This window comes from Nannobrachium achirus, assembly GCF_963921795.1.
Source record: "Nannobrachium achirus genome assembly, chromosome: 20".
In the NCBI taxonomy this organism is placed as follows: domain Eukaryota; kingdom Metazoa; phylum Chordata; class Actinopteri; order Myctophiformes; family Myctophidae; genus Nannobrachium; species Nannobrachium achirus.
Genome location: NC_137827.1, coordinates 1866003 through 1881767, shown reverse-complemented (window position 1 = coordinate 1881767; position 15765 = coordinate 1866003). Strand labels below are relative to the sequence as shown.

The 15765-nt window shown below is 43.1% G+C and overlaps 1 protein-coding gene across 1 annotated transcript; it reads right to left on the bottom strand.

Annotated features, from left to right (window-relative positions):
* ldah (lipid droplet associated hydrolase) lies at positions 1-14427 on the bottom strand. Its single transcript, XM_080750042.1, has 7 exons — positions 14375-14427; positions 12049-12282; positions 8167-8301; positions 7190-7356; positions 6545-6788; positions 3141-3223; positions 1-1500 (listed from the first exon to the last, which is right to left on the bottom strand). Exons 2-7 carry the CDS (start codon positions 12272-12274, stop codon positions 1312-1314), a joined length of 1044 nt encoding a protein of 347 aa, XP_080606168.1. The 5' UTR covers positions 12275-12282; positions 14375-14427; the 3' UTR covers positions 1-1311.
* Between the last annotated feature and the right edge of the window lie 1338 nt (positions 14428-15765).

The following is a 15765-nucleotide window of genomic DNA, read 5'->3' as shown; positions in this document are numbered from 1 at the left end:
TCAATCAAATAATCATTACTTGAGCCAGCAGAGTGCACAAGCACTGCTTTGGGTCATTTTGTATGTGGCGTACAATATATCTGTTTGTGTTTATGTCTTTCATCATTGGTACAGTAAGACCTGTACAGGAAGTAAGGATGTTATCTGCTGTGCAGAGAGCCTGTTTAGTGTGCAAACAGCAGACAAGTACGTTGGTTGTTAAAACCATATATACTGTATATACAGTGCTGCCTGTACAGTGCTTCATTGTACATAGATAAATAGTGAAATTAGCAGATCTACGAGGTCACAATCTTACCTTACTTATTTACGTACTTATTTTCTCCCCCAAACACTGGTCAAGGTGTTGTTTTTTTTCTTTCTCATAAGATGCAATTTAGTAAATTGTTTGTCCACTTGCCCTACCTTCAGACAGGAGCGCTTGGTTTTATCGTAAATCTGCGTATTTCTCTTGCTCGAAAATTAAAAACATTTGGGTACTCGTCGCCTCACGTTCATAATGATGGCATCTCAACCAAGCTGTAATGTTAGCAGTGCGCAGCCATTGCTGTTGCCAAAATGCTGAACTCACCTTGAAATCTTGTCTATCGTGGAAATCCCGCGAGAGACGAGATTCCAACATGAGTTAAAAGTTTTAACAACAATAGCTTTGCCCCTATTTGAGTTGTCCTTGTTCCCATGGGCTTACAGTACAGTATGTACAGTATGTACACTTACACTAAATATCTTTGCAGAAAACAGCTGATGTACAAGCTCATCATGACTATGATTATTATCACTGTTAACACTTCTGCTGCTTTTGACAGTCCTTACCGTCATTTAAAGGGTTAATATCATGGTGCTGTTGACAGCGCTCACCGTCAATCTTACTGTAAATACAGTAAATATATTATGACTTACTGTACGGCTCTGTGGTCCACTGTGCATCGGTAAATCCCGCGACTTGTTTACAACGCACGTTGGCCGTGCACGCGAAGTGAACCTCCTCCATAGTCAATCCATTGAGAGGCCCATAAAGAGACTTCATTTACTCAAAAAGAGACATTTTGATCCCAAGGCTGGCATGTTTACAGTACAAACTACAGTACAAACGGCACTCGGCTGGGCGTGGCCATGACACTTTTCTGGGCCCCCACTGTCATGTGACCAAAAATAACCCTGCCCGGTTAATAATAATAATAGCAGCGGCCAACGGAGGAAACGGGGCGGCACCAAGGCACCAAGCATCCTTTCAAAGTAAGAGGCAGCAGAAGTGTTAAGAGCTTGCATGTCAGTTGTTTTGGGGTGACACAGAACAGAGATGCTAGGAGGTCATGAGTGTATATCAGTGTGGATCCATTCCAGGACCATCCCGGCCACCTCTCTGCCTGAGTCCAACACGAAGGCGTGCCTCAGGCCCCTCTCACACAGCAGGATGTTTCCTGAAGGGAAGTCCTGCTTCAGATCATGGTAGTACTGGACCGGACACCACTGGTCTGAGGCTCCGTAGTAGAACACCAGCTGAGGAACACAAAACATCATTACAATCAATGTTGTTTTTGACAGCACATTTTGATTTAGTTAGTCTTTTGAATAAAATGTATTTTAGTTTTAGTCTTAATTTAGTCACTGGAAAAGTTATAGTTTTAGTCTGATTTTAGTCAACTAAATATCATAAGATTTTAGGCGACTAAATCTAATGTTGATTTAGTCAACTGAAATGTATTTTGGCAGGCCTTGATGGCTTCGTAATGACTGATTTTGGTTGCGTGCTGAAAATAGAAGATCTACAAGCTCACAACGCGTCGCGCTGCGACGCATTGTGAGCTTGTAGATCGGCTATTTTCAGCACCTGAGAGCAACCAAACATAAAATGACTCTTCTCCACCAGTCCCTCCCTAACGTTTTAGTCTAGTTTTTATTTTGTTGACGAAATTGTCAATATATTTAGTCTTAGTTTTAGTCTTCACAGCTTAGTTTTTATTTCGTTTTTATTTCATTTTCGTCAGTGAAAAAAAACGCAGTCGACAAACATTTTTCGTCATAGTTTTAGTCGACGAAATCAACACTGATTACAATCATTTCATCATTGAAATGAACACAGACAGGCCATCTTCTAGTGCAGACCTGCTCCATGTGCCTAAAATAACATATAGACAATATGGTGAAGCAGCTTTCTGCTTCTACGGACCGACAGCTTGGAATAAACTCCCACTACACCTAAGACAGGCAGCCTCTGTGGATAGCTTTAAAGCACAGCTCAACACCTATTTCTTTACTCTTGCTTTTAGCTGAACTTTTAAATCCCTGTGCTGCTACTCACGTCTGCACTCTTCTGACAATGTTTTACGAAAATTCCTTACTGATGTTTTAAATGTTTTTAATGTTTTATGTTTTTACTTTTCTTTATTGTAATCATGTGTATTTTCTGTTAAGCTTCATTGCTGCTCTGTGAAAGGACCGAGATTTCTAATGAAAAAGGCCTTGTCTCATCTTAACACATCTGGTGCCAACCCTGAGTTTCCCGAGTTTGGGCCGTTTTTTTTTTTTTTTTTTTTTTTTTTCCAAAAATCTTTTTTTCAAAAATGTTTTTTGGACCTCCAGAAATGTATTAGGCATGATCGCGATCGCGAAATTGCATGTTTAACCCCCATACCAACCCATTCTTTCAAACATGGCAGCCATGTTTGTTTACATCTGAAGAAAACATAATGGCTGCTAAATCATGAATGTATTTGGGCCATTGGGCAAGGGTGGGCACGTGCCCGGGGGCCTCGGGGGAAGGGGGCCCACGATTTTTTTTTTTTTTTTTTCAAAAATGTAGTAGGCATGATCACGATCGCGAAATACCATGTTTAATGGCAGCCATGTTTGTTTACATTTCAAGAAAACATAATGGCTGCTAGCTCATGAATGCCTGAACGGATTTCCATTCGGATTTTCTTTGTTTGAAAGCTGTGAACAGTGTGCACACACGTGGTGCATCATCTAGGCATGGGCGTGCACGATCCGTGCACTATAAATTACATGGAAGTCTATGGAGACCATGGCATCGCGGGACATTGAAGAGAAAAAATCATTGCAACATAAGTGTTAAGGATGAAATGTAAACATGACTTTATCTGTGATATCATGAACAAATAGTCTTATCTTATTCTTACCTTGTCGAGGTTTTGTTTTATGGTGACGTCGTCTCTGGCCAGGACTTTCTTCATCTCCTGACCTCCCATGTACATAGCATTAGCTAAGAGATAGAGAACATGTACATAGCATTAGCTAAAAGACAGACAACATATACATAGTAAGGGTGCCGGAAAAAATCAATATGAATCGATTATCGACAGGGGTTGACACTAAGGTCTCAGAGGCACTTGCCCGTCGGGCAAGTACAGGTCATGTCATGTTCTACTTGCCCTCAGGTCTTGGCCACTTGATTAAATGCATTGTAGCGCAGTAGTGTAGATATGTGTGGCTGGCTACCAACAGGGAGGAAACATCGGAAAAGCACTGTTGATAGCAAGGGAAGTATAGACGCTTCGCACAGAAAATAGATGATTCACAGACATTTTTTAGCGCTTCTTCAGTAGCCTTTGCTATAGATTTCAGCACTTTTGCGGGAATAGCCTGGTGCCCTGTGCTTCAGCACATAATAAAGCGTGTGCGTTAATCTGGCCATTCGTTAGCATGATGTAAGTTTGTAAGCCTTGTAGATTAGCTGTTTTCCACTGAGATCACGCAGCCACTACAAACTGCAGTTCGTTGTGTGTGTGTGTGTGTGTGTGTGTGTGTGTGTGTGTGTGTGTGTGTGTGTGTGTGTGTGTGTGTGTGTGTGTGAGTGAGAGTCAGAGTGTGTGTGGAGGGAGGGAGGGAGGGACAGGGGGAGAGAGAGAGAGCGAGATAGACGGAACACTATAGCCCCGTTCAAGTAGGCTAAAGACACAGATTTAATATTATGTTACTCCAAATGGGCACCTGCCCTGTCGGGCAACCTGGTAGCAAACTTCACCTGCCCGACCATATTATTGACCTGCCCCGGGCAAGCATGCAAGCGTTAGCGTCAACCCCTGATGGATTAACAGCAGTGTGGTCGCCTTAGCAGTCCCACAGTTCGCTCCTGTGTAGAAGAATAAATACATGGATACACAGATCTGCACTACTGCTTAAATCTGCACTACTTAAACCCTCTATTGGTAAAAGGTACTTATAATATACGTACTTGATACAGTGTTTTTTCCATTCTCTACCAAATCTCTTTGACAAAAAATAGGCGATCTACAAGCTCACAACGCGTCGCATTGTGGAGCTTGTAGATCTGCCATTTTTTGTCAAATGTTCCGCCCCCAGGATAATGAATGTTGGGCATATTTTGATTATAGCGATAATATCGTAAATCGCGATTTCTTTGGTCACACTAACCGTGACATGAAATGTTCACATCGTACCAACCCTACTCGTCATTCCTCCCTCCACAGTCTGGACCAGAACATTCATTATCCCCTCAGTAGGCCTCCTCCGCTTGTAGATCTGCTATTTTTGACCCGATTCTATAAGTGTCTTTTGAATCCTTCTAAGGTTTTTTGAAAAACCTATGTTTCTATGTCAGCAATCTGGCCAGCCATCATCAAAGAAAAGGTCCTTTTCACTCAACTGGAGCTTAGTCTGTTCTTGAGAGACTACTATGTTAGTGGTTCCTCAAACCTTTTTCATGTGAAGGACCCCCAAAATGATATTTCTAAAACGGCTAGTTCCATTCCTTGATTTTGATTGGCTGCTTGCCATGGTATACCTGAGACTGTAACCCACACCTTGAATCAGTTTATATCAAAGCCAGGTGCGTTATTTCTTTCCACTGTGCCGTGAGGCTGAACTAGAGAAGCGAGCGTTTGATTTCCTCTCAAATCCTGCCGTGCGGGTGCTTCTAAGCACCGCCCCCATGCATAGGACAGTGACTGAATGGCTCCGGGCGGGGCTTGTAAAGGCAACAAGCGCCCTCTATTCTCCAGGCACCACTCGGCTGTTTAGCTTAGGTTGCTATGCTAGCGTTTTTGATGTTTTGTTCACCCACATAGCAGCTAAATCTGGATGAAAATAAACATGTGTATGGATCGAATATGGTTCTTAACATGAGACTGATCTAACACAAGTGTTGTTTCCCTATTTTTTTGGCAAAAAGAATGACGTGACTTTGTAAACACACACTGCCTTCCGTAAGTTCCATTCCTGGATGTGACTGGTAAACGCAAGGAAATGTCTCTTCCTGGTGGCGGAGAAGTGTACTTTTTTCTTTAAATAATGCAATGCTATGATTTTCATGTTGCAATTATTGTGACCGTTTTAGAAAAGCAATAAGCCACGCGAGGCTTGTGGTTACCGGGGGAGTATACACCGGCTGAGAGGGTCGGAAACACTCGGCTGCGCCTCGTGTTTCCCAACGCCTCTCAGCCGGTGTGTACTCCCCCGGTAACCACTCGCCTCTTGTGGCTTATTGCTTTATTATTTGGCCACGGAACCCCATCTCAAAATATTTAGATCCAGGGACCCCCCAGAAGCAGAATTAGAAATTAAAATTAAAATACATATATTCAAATATTTGCACACATTTTCACGACTTTTTCAAAAATAGCAGATCTACAAGCTCACAGAGCTTGTATATCTGCTATTTTTCACTGGTTAAAGCATTCAATAATTCTAGGCCTAAATGGGTTAATGTTCAAGTCATCTCGGTAGGCCTACCTCCACAGTCTGGACCAGAACATTCATTATCCTCTCAGTAGGCCTACCGTACCTCCACAGTCTGGACCAGAACATTAATTATCCTCTCAGTAGGCCTACTGTACCTCCACAGTCTGGACCAGAACATTCATTATCCTCTCAGTAGGCCTACTGTACCTCCACAGTCTGGACCAGAACATTCATTATCCTCTCAGTAGGCCTACTGTACCTCCACAGTCTGGACCAGAACATTCATTATCATCTCAGTAGGCCTACTGTACCTCCACAGTGTGGACCAGAACATTCATTATCCTCTCAGTAGGCCTACTGTACCTCCACAGTGTGGACCAGAACATTCATTATCCTCTCAGTAGGCCTACTGTACCTCCACAGTGTGGACCAGAACATTCATTATCCTCTCAGTAGGCCTACTGTACCTCCACAGTCTGGACCAGAACATTCATTATCCTCTCAGTAGGCCTACTGTACCTCCACAGTCTGGACCAGAACATTCATTATCATCTCAGTAGGCCTACTGTACCTCCACAGTCTGGACCAGAACATTCATTATCATCTCAGTAGGCCTACCGTACCTCCACAGTGTGGACCAGAACATTCATTATCCTCTCAGTAGGCCTACTGTACCTCCACAGTCTGGACCAGAACATTCATTATCATCTCAGTAGGCCTACTGTACCTCCACAGTCTGGACCAGAACATTCATTATCCTCTCAGTAGGCCTACCGTACCTCCACAGTGTGGACCAGAACATTCATTATCCTCTCAGTAGGCCTACTGTACCTCCACAGTCTGGACCAGAACATTCATTATCCTCTCAGTAGGCCTACTGTACCTCCACAGTCTCCTCCGCTCAGCAGGCTGACGGTAGGAGGCACCACGGCGGGGTCCAGTGAGGGGACGGCTCTCAGCGCCAGGCGGACTACAGCTCCCAGCATGCCTTGGGGCAGCAGGGACAGCAGGAAGACGGGCAGGTAGGCCAGGTAGCGTAGCTGGCACAGCACCGGGGTCATGACCTTTCCCTGAGGAGACTGGGCCATGCGCTCGATGGTGGGGAAGAGGAGGACCGCCTTTAGGACCTGGGGAACGCGCACGCACGCACGCACGCACGCACGCACGCACACGCACACACACGCACACACACACACACGCACACATAATTTGGGGACCCCCAGTTTGGGAAGTAAACCATTTACCATGAGAGGGAGTGGGTTGTTGGCTGATTTACCAATGTTTTACCCTGAAACAGTGGTAAATCAGCCAACAACCCACGACCCTCGAATGGTAAATTGCTTTTCTACCACTTCTACCATATAAATGAAAGACAACACAGTTGTAACTTGCAAGGTTACAACTGCAACACAACAGTGGGCGGGGTCCATGAGCCAACTCAAGGTTGTTGACTGATTTACCACCGTTTTAAGCCAATCAGAATCCAGTATCTGAACATGTGACCACCATTAACCTGTAGTGTGCTGACCTTGAGTCGGGGCTCTCTCCTCATCATGTCCAGGATGATGTAACAGCCAATAGAATGTCCCAGCAGAACCAGTCTGGTGTCCGGGGGGACATGTGACCTCAGGAAGGACAGCTTGTGTTCAACCTGTCCTTCCAGACCAAACACATCCTGATCTGAGGGGGAGGAGTCTGTGGAGACAGCCATGAACACCTGGTGACTTTAATGAACACCTGACGTCCAATCACCAGCCACTATTACACAGTGGTAAAGGGGAGGACTCATACCTTGTATCATTAGCGACCTTAAGCAACGCTACGGCAACGGCAGATGACAACGGTAACCGGAAATGATCTGCGCTCGATAGATAAACCTGCCGTCGCCGCAGCCGTCTCTACTACGGCAGAAGGTCCCTTCCCACGTAGCGCCTACTCCGTCTGCTGCGTGTACGCGTCGTCATGGGAACCAAAGCGTTCAGTGAAAGGGGTGGGAACCCGTCGCCGCCGAGGCTTTGCTTAACCATTTTGACCGCTACGGCGATTACGTCATAGCAGCCGTAGTCCGAAAATCACTGAGCTTTAAGTCGCTATTATTACACAGTGGTCAGGGGAGGAGTCACAGTGTTAAAGGGGAGGGGTCACAGTGTTAAAGGGGAGGAGTCACAGTGTTAAATGGGGGGGGGGGGGTCAGAGTGTTAAAGGGGAGGGGTCATACCTTGCATCATGTCCATGCAGTCAGGAGGAGGGGTCAGAGTGTAAGGGGAGGGGTCACAGTGTTAAAGGGGAGGAGTCACAGTGGTAAAGGGGAGGGGTCAGAGTGTTAAAGGGGAGGGGTCACACCTTGCATCATGTCCATGCTATCAGGGGGAGGGGTCAGAGTGTTAAAGGGGAGGAGTCATACCTTGCATCATGTCCATGCTATCAGGAGCAGCACAGTGTTAAAGGGGAGGAGTCACAGTGTTAAAGGGGAGGGGTCAGAGTGGTAAGGGGGAGGGGTCATACCTTGCATCATGTCCATGCTATCAGGAGCAGCACAGTGCCCAGCATGGCTCACGGCCCACACTGGGTAAGAATGACCCAACAGGCTGTAGAGACTCTGCATGAAGGTCCTGTAGAACCCAACCACTCCTGGGTTACCTGGAGATTAGAACATAGTCTGTATGAGACACTGTAGACAACCCATTATACCTGGGTTACCTGGAGATTAGAACATAGTCTGTATGAGACACTGTAGACAACCCATTATACCTGGGTTACCTGGAGATTAGAACATAGTCTGTATGAGACACTGTAGACAACCCATTATACCTGGGTTACCTGGAGATTAGAACATAGTCTGTATGAGACACTGTAGACAACCCATTATACCTGGGTTAGCTGGAGATTAGAACATAGTCTGTATGAGACACTGTAGACAACCCATTATACCTGGGTTACCTGGAGATTAGAACATACTCTGTATGAGACACTGTAGACAACCCATTATACCTGGGTTAGCTGGAGATTAGAACATAGTCTGTATGAGACACTGTAGACAACCCATTATACCTGGGTTAGCTGGAGATTAGAACATACTCTGTATGAGACACTGTAGACAACCCATTATACCTGGGTTAGCTGGAGATTAGAACATACTCTGTATGAGACACTGTAGACAACCCATTACACCTGGGTTACCTGGAGATTAGAACATACTCTGTATGAGACACTGTAGACAACCCATTACACCTGGGTTACCTGGAGATTAGAACATACTCTGTATGAGACACTGTAGACAACCCATTACACCTGGGTTACCTGGAGATTAGAACATACTCTGTATGAGACACTGTAGACAACCCATTATACCTGGGTTACCTGGAGATTAGAACATACTCTGTATGAGACACTGTAGACAACCCATTACACCTGGGTTACCTGGAGATTAGAACATAGTCTGTATGAGACACTGTAGACAACCCATTACACCTGGGTTACCTGGAGATTAGAACATAGTCTGTATGAGACACTGTAGACAACCCATTATACCTGGGTTACCTGGAGATTAGAACATACTCTGTATGAGACACTGTAGACAACCCATTACACCTGGGTTACCTATGAGACAACACAATGTAGACAACCCATTATACCTGGGTTGTCCTGGAGAGTAGAATGTACTCTGTATGAGACAACATAACGTTTTCAGGCCAAGGACCCCTTAGCTGAGAGAGAGATGAAGCAGGGACCCCCATTTTCCATTTCGTTTCATTGTTTGACAGCACAATCATCAGTGTATTTTGGATTCATGTCAATTTGTGTTTTCAGATATTTAACCACTTGAACCGTCAATACTTAAAGGTGATACACCATGCATTTAAAAAGTATTTATGTCATATTGTTTATGTCCCAAAAACGTTTTTCAAAAGGTTTGAGGCTAAATTACCACTCCTGAATAGAGAGCCTCTCTTTTTGAATGGCTCTCAGAGCATTTCAGCTGCAGTACCACCTTTGGCCTGAACTGCGCCACCCCCCCAAAATCCTTTTGAAAAATCTTTTTTTTTTTTAAAACAAAATCTTTTTGAAAAAAAAAATGTAAAAAAAAAAAAAAAAATGTTTTTCTTCAAAAACGGCCGATGATGACGTCACGATCGGCAGCAAATCTGGACAGCCTGTTTTGAGAACCCGTGGGATACTTTTAACTTTCGCCTTCTCAAAACCAGAGAAAGACACAACGGTCAGAAATGGGACTTTGTGAGGATAGAAGGTGCTAGTGGGACCTCAAAAAAAGGTTTTAAAATAGGAAAAGTGAAATTTCACCTGTATCACCTTTAATAAACGTAACCCTTCACTGTGTGCTCTTTTTCCCCTCTACACTAAACCTCTTTGCTGAAAATAGCAGATCTACAAGCTCACAACATGGTTAGTGTTTGCCAGCCCTGCAGTTGAGATTTCACGAAGCACCAAGAACATAATTATAATCGACTCACACAAACAAACGGCAGGCAAATCTATTGTGGTGAGTTGCCATAAACAACGGCCACCTGTTATTTTATATTAGGGGTGGGCGATATGGTGATAAATCGTGTATCGTGATACAGCTTGGGAAAATATTGTGATATTGTATTTTTCCATATCGCCCACCCCTATTTTATATAGATCTTTATATGGATGTTGTCAGTGAGACGTCTCCTGTTTGTATTGTAACTGCTTGTGTTGAATGTGGGAAAGCCTCTGTTGTGTTTGGTGTGTTTTTAGTCTGATATAAAGATGACTTCTATCATAGGTGAGATAGGGCTCTCTCTCACACACACACACACACACACACACACACACACACACACACACACACACACACACACACACACACCATAAAGAGTCCTTTCAGAGTGTTGGGTGACATTCAGATCCTGCTGTACCAGAGCCAGGTCTCTGTGACCTTTCAAAGGTCGACCCCCCCCCCCCCCCCCCCCCCCCCCAAATCAGACAACTGTTTCCGCCTAAAGAACGTCATAGGAGCGCACACAGTGAGCAGCAGGACAGAACCAGAGCATGCATACTGCACTGTTTCACAGCTGTCACTCTTAGTCATTTAAGACAAACAGAAGTGTTTTCTAAAAGAGCTGAGTAGCAGCCAACCTGGCGTTTATTTAAGTATAAATAATAAAGCAGCCAATAGAATCTCACAGATCACAATCCGATCCAGTTGTGAACGTGTAGATTGGTGGCTATTTTCAGCAGAGATTTGGTGTGGAGGGAAGAACGCTGGGGACCAAGTACAGAGCCCTGGGGGACCCCAGAGTCAGGTAATGACCAGGAACAGCAGCTTGTCAGCAGAGTTCAGGATAAAGGTTAGGGTCAGTTACCCTTGAAGACCATTATTTTGTGTTTTAACTATAAAAAGATAGCAGATCTACAATACAAGCTCAGCTTTAGATCTTGCCAAGTCTTTGGCAAGAATGTTTTTGACCCGATTCTATAAGTGTCTTCTAAATCCTTCTTCTAAATCAGTGGTTCTCAAACCTTTTCATGTCAAGGACCCCCAAAATCACATGTATTTGGCCGTGGACCCCCATCTCAAAATATGTTGTTCCAGATTTGAGTTACAAATGTTTGCTTTGAAAAATATATATTCAAATATATATATTTGTCCTATACGTGGCTGTGCGTGTTTCCTCAGCGTTTTGCCATAGTAAAATGTGTGTGCGTAGCATCATGTTTGTCTAGTGATGTCATATGTCTTATGTCTGTAGCCTTTTTCCTCAGCGTTTTGCCATAGCAAATCGTGTGTGTAGCATAGCCTGTACATCCTAGACTTAAATCCTAGTCTGAAGACGTTATGCAAGCACGACCACCGCTCACTTCACATTGGGTGTAATTTTTGAAGCGGTGACTAGCCGCTTCCAATGTATGCTCATGTCTGTCCCATGCCTTGTCCTCACTCACTCACTCACCAGTATGAACAGGATCTGCGCATGCGCGCGCGCGCGAGAGAGAGAGAGAGAGAGAGAGAGAGAGAGAGAGAGAGAGAGAGAACGTTGCGGTAAAAAAAAAAAAACACACACACACACACACACACACACACACACACACACACACACACACACACACACACACACACACACACACACACACACACACACACACACACACACACACACACACACAGTAAAAACGGGACTCATAAAATGTCCCTGGGACCCATCTGAATCAAAAACATAGATCTGGAACTGCTCTAATTCACCGCTTCAGTTCGAACCAAGGTTTGATTTTTTTTTATAGCTCATAATAGCTCAAGCTCATAGCACGGTACTCGGTGCCGCGCTATGAGCTTGTATATCTGCTATTTGTCAATAGTTAAAGCATAACATAATGGTTGAAGTGGTTTAAGGGGGTTAATCTCACCTGGAATGACCAGGAACAGCAGCTTGTCATCAGAGTTGAGGTGACAGGGACCGAACTTCAGGAGTTCTGTTATGGCTCCATTACAGTAGATGAAGTCTGTCTGGGGGTGGTCCCTGGAATCTATGAAGTCTGTCTGAGGGTGGTCCCTGGAATCTATGAAGTCTGTCTGAGGGTGGTCCCTGGAATCTATGAAGTCTGTCTGAGGGTCCCTGGATTGTGAGTCCATTTCACCAGCTAAGAGGAGGAGGACAATATTGTCAAAACAAGAAGTATAGGTTTTGTACCCATCATTCCTTTTATAGCAGCAGCTATGATCAGCCCCATGGAGCAGTGTGATGGTGTTTACCTAAAGAAACACTTTGAACTATGAGCTTGAAGACCTTTTGAAAAATCTTAATACGTTGTCTTAATCTCTGAATGTATTTCTTTCTTTCTTTAGATCATCACATCTCAAGTTCTCAACTAAGTAGTACTGTGTAAAACAGCTCCCAACATAGGACATTTAAAGGAAAGGGGGAGAGGGGGAGAGGAGAGAGAGAGAGAGAGAGAGAGAGAGAGAGAGAGAGACTCAGAGAGAGAGAGAGAGAGAGAGAGAGAGAGAGAGAGAGAGACAGACAGAGAGACCACTTTCTATTAAAATTTGACAAATATAATAACATAAGATCAGCACACTTTAAGAAATTTGAACTGCATTCCAAACTTCACAGTTCTAGATGACAATGACAAACAAGTTAACACATTGTATTAGGAGAGGGACCTGCAGCACATTTAGCTGCACAATATGTGACCGCATGTCACAAACTGAGGGACACTTAAACAGACAATACTCATGTGACTATCTTGACCATGGACTATATCTTGACACACACAGATCAATGCTGCACATTTGAATCACTATGACAGTATTTGTATATTGTATTTTATTTGTATGTTCGATATTGTTTGTTTTGTTATTATTATTCTTTTTTTTCCAATGCACTTGATGCTTTGGCAATATTGTAATTGTCATGCCAATAAAGCTATTTGAATTGAATTGAATTGAGTCAAATATTTCCTAATGTGAGCCATAAATGTTGGTTCTTTCATGGTTAAAAGAAAAGTAAATGGCGCATTAACAAATTACATCAGATTATGGTAACTAACTGATATACCAATAAGGTGCAGAGATAGTTAAGCTCACACAGACAGGCTCCATGGTTGAATGTGTCTTTTCTACCTCCACAACTGCACAGTGAAACCGTGTGTCTGGCAGTGCGGCCATTCTGGTTCAGAACCAGTCATCCATGGCCCACTATCTTTATCAGAGTCCCTGATAAAGACATTTAGTTAACCAATACGGTCCAAAGGTAAGCAACCAGCCTGATACACCCACCATGTCAAAGGTAACCACAGCTAGACAGGCAAGCTGAACACTACTGACATAGATGAGATCTTTAATGAATGAAACATACATGACATAAAAGCAGGTTTATATGTAGTGTTTCATAGCTTTAACTAAAACCTATGGATTAAACCAGACAGTGAATGTCTCACTCTGAGAACAAAATGAACCTGTAAACTGTGAAAGTGTATAAATGTAATGTGCATAACCAAATTAATCTGTAAGTCTTGAGTTGACTAAATATGTCCTACCTCTCCTTTTACACTCTATACTCTATAATATAGAGATATATTATATCTCCTAATTAGTTTATTATCATTCTTTATGACTACCTTTCCCCCCTTTTGTTATTGATGTTTTCCCATGCAAAGTACTGTGTTCTATCTGTCTGTCTTGCAATGTTATATAAGATACATAAATTGGTTCCTGTGTAAATAAGCCGTAAAGCTTACTAGGACCTCTTTTTAGTTGACCTTGTACCAGTGAATGTACTGTCATGAAACTGTACTTTTTTTTCCTATGCAACTTGAAAATAAATGATTCAATCAATCAATCAACCTGTAACTCTGAGAGTGTACACTAATTGGATAGCCATAAATTATAACTCTTGTAGAGTGCTTAGAGAGACAACGTTTTTTGAAATAAAAGCACTACAAGAGTTATAATTCATGGCTAATTTGGTTCCATTTATACTCTCAGAATGACAGCAACACTCAGTATTTAACAGTGTGAATCCTCATGAATTAAATTAATTATCAATAACATTACAGTAGCAGTACAGTACAGTCTCTCAATGGGCTCAGTGCATGGTAGCATGGATGCTAACTCTAGCAGCACACAGAGACCACAACAACCTGTCTAGAGTTATAACACTGACTCATTTATTAGTATTATAGTTATTATTATTAATTAATGCTAATACAAGGTTGACGAGGTGTTACATACCAAAGTGTGTCCAATAAAGAAGATGCTCCTCTCTCCACTGACAGCACAGAGCTGTTTACTTCCTCATTGTGTGTGACGCTTCATTCCTATTGGTCCACACGGTTCAGAACGAGCTGTTTGGACCAATAGGAATCAAGCCGGTGAAAATAGCACAACAGCGCGCTCTGGAGTCACGAGATTCCATGGGTCACCAATCACAGTGTGACTGTTAGAGTGGGCGTTCTAGAACGGAACGGTCACACTGCAGTTGGTGACCCAGGGAATCTCGTGACTCCAGTGGTCGCTGTTGTGCATTTTCCATGCTGGGGGTCCTCAGAGTCACTACAGGGGGTCCTCCAAATCTTTGTGTGGTAGAAACTTTTGTTCTACTTTTTTATATTAACCACTTGAACCCTAACGTCCATATTCTGAGAACTTTAGCCAAAAATAGCAGATCTACAAGCTTGTAGATCGTCTATTTTCGGCAAAGAGCTTTGGTGTAGGCCTAGAGGGGAAAAGAGCAGACTAAGTACAGAGTGAAAGGTCAAGTTTATTAAGTATTGACGGTTCAAGTGGTTAAATATCTGAAAACACAAATTGACATGAATCCAAAATACACTGATGATTGTGCTGTCAAACAATTAAACTATATGGATGAACAGGTTGTGGGGGTCCCTGCTTCATCACTCTTGAGTCTTGACTAAGGGGTCCTTGGCCTGAAAACGTTGAAGACCCCTGCTGTAGAGTACAATGTAGAAAATACTCTGCTACTACAGTAAGTAAAAGTCCTCCTCAGGTGTTCAACATTTTACTTGTGTAAAAGTAAAACTTTCTACATTATTCTACATTGTTCCACAGAGGCTGCCTAACGTACAACTGCAGTCTATTAAATGCAAACCTTTTTGGCTCAGGGCATCTATACAAAGATTTTTTTTTTTGTCATCCGAGGCACCCCTACATTATATTCATCATTTTCACTCCTAGCACCTTATAATTTATGGCATATTTTACTATTACCTTTAGGACGTATTTCCAAATTGTCAGTACTTTTACTTCTTCTCATTCTTTTTTAAAAGATTATTATTATTTGTATTTATCTTTCCTGAAATGCGTTATTGTAGGCTATTGTATTGTATTTTATTAAAAGTAACAGTTTTGGACATCCACCCTGACTAGTCTGGGATCACTTCACTTTACGGGGTTTGATCCGGTCAGGAGCGGAAACCACTTACGTCATGTTGTAGTCCTAGACGGACTACACTTTGGCCGGAACTATCAACCGGATTCAGTTTTAACCCCAAATATTCCCCTGGCCTGCACCCAAGGACATACTTTTAGGGCCTACCTAATAAACACCTTGATGCTGCGTAGTTTTCCTTTCGAAAAATTTGTTTGGTATATGCATCTTTTAG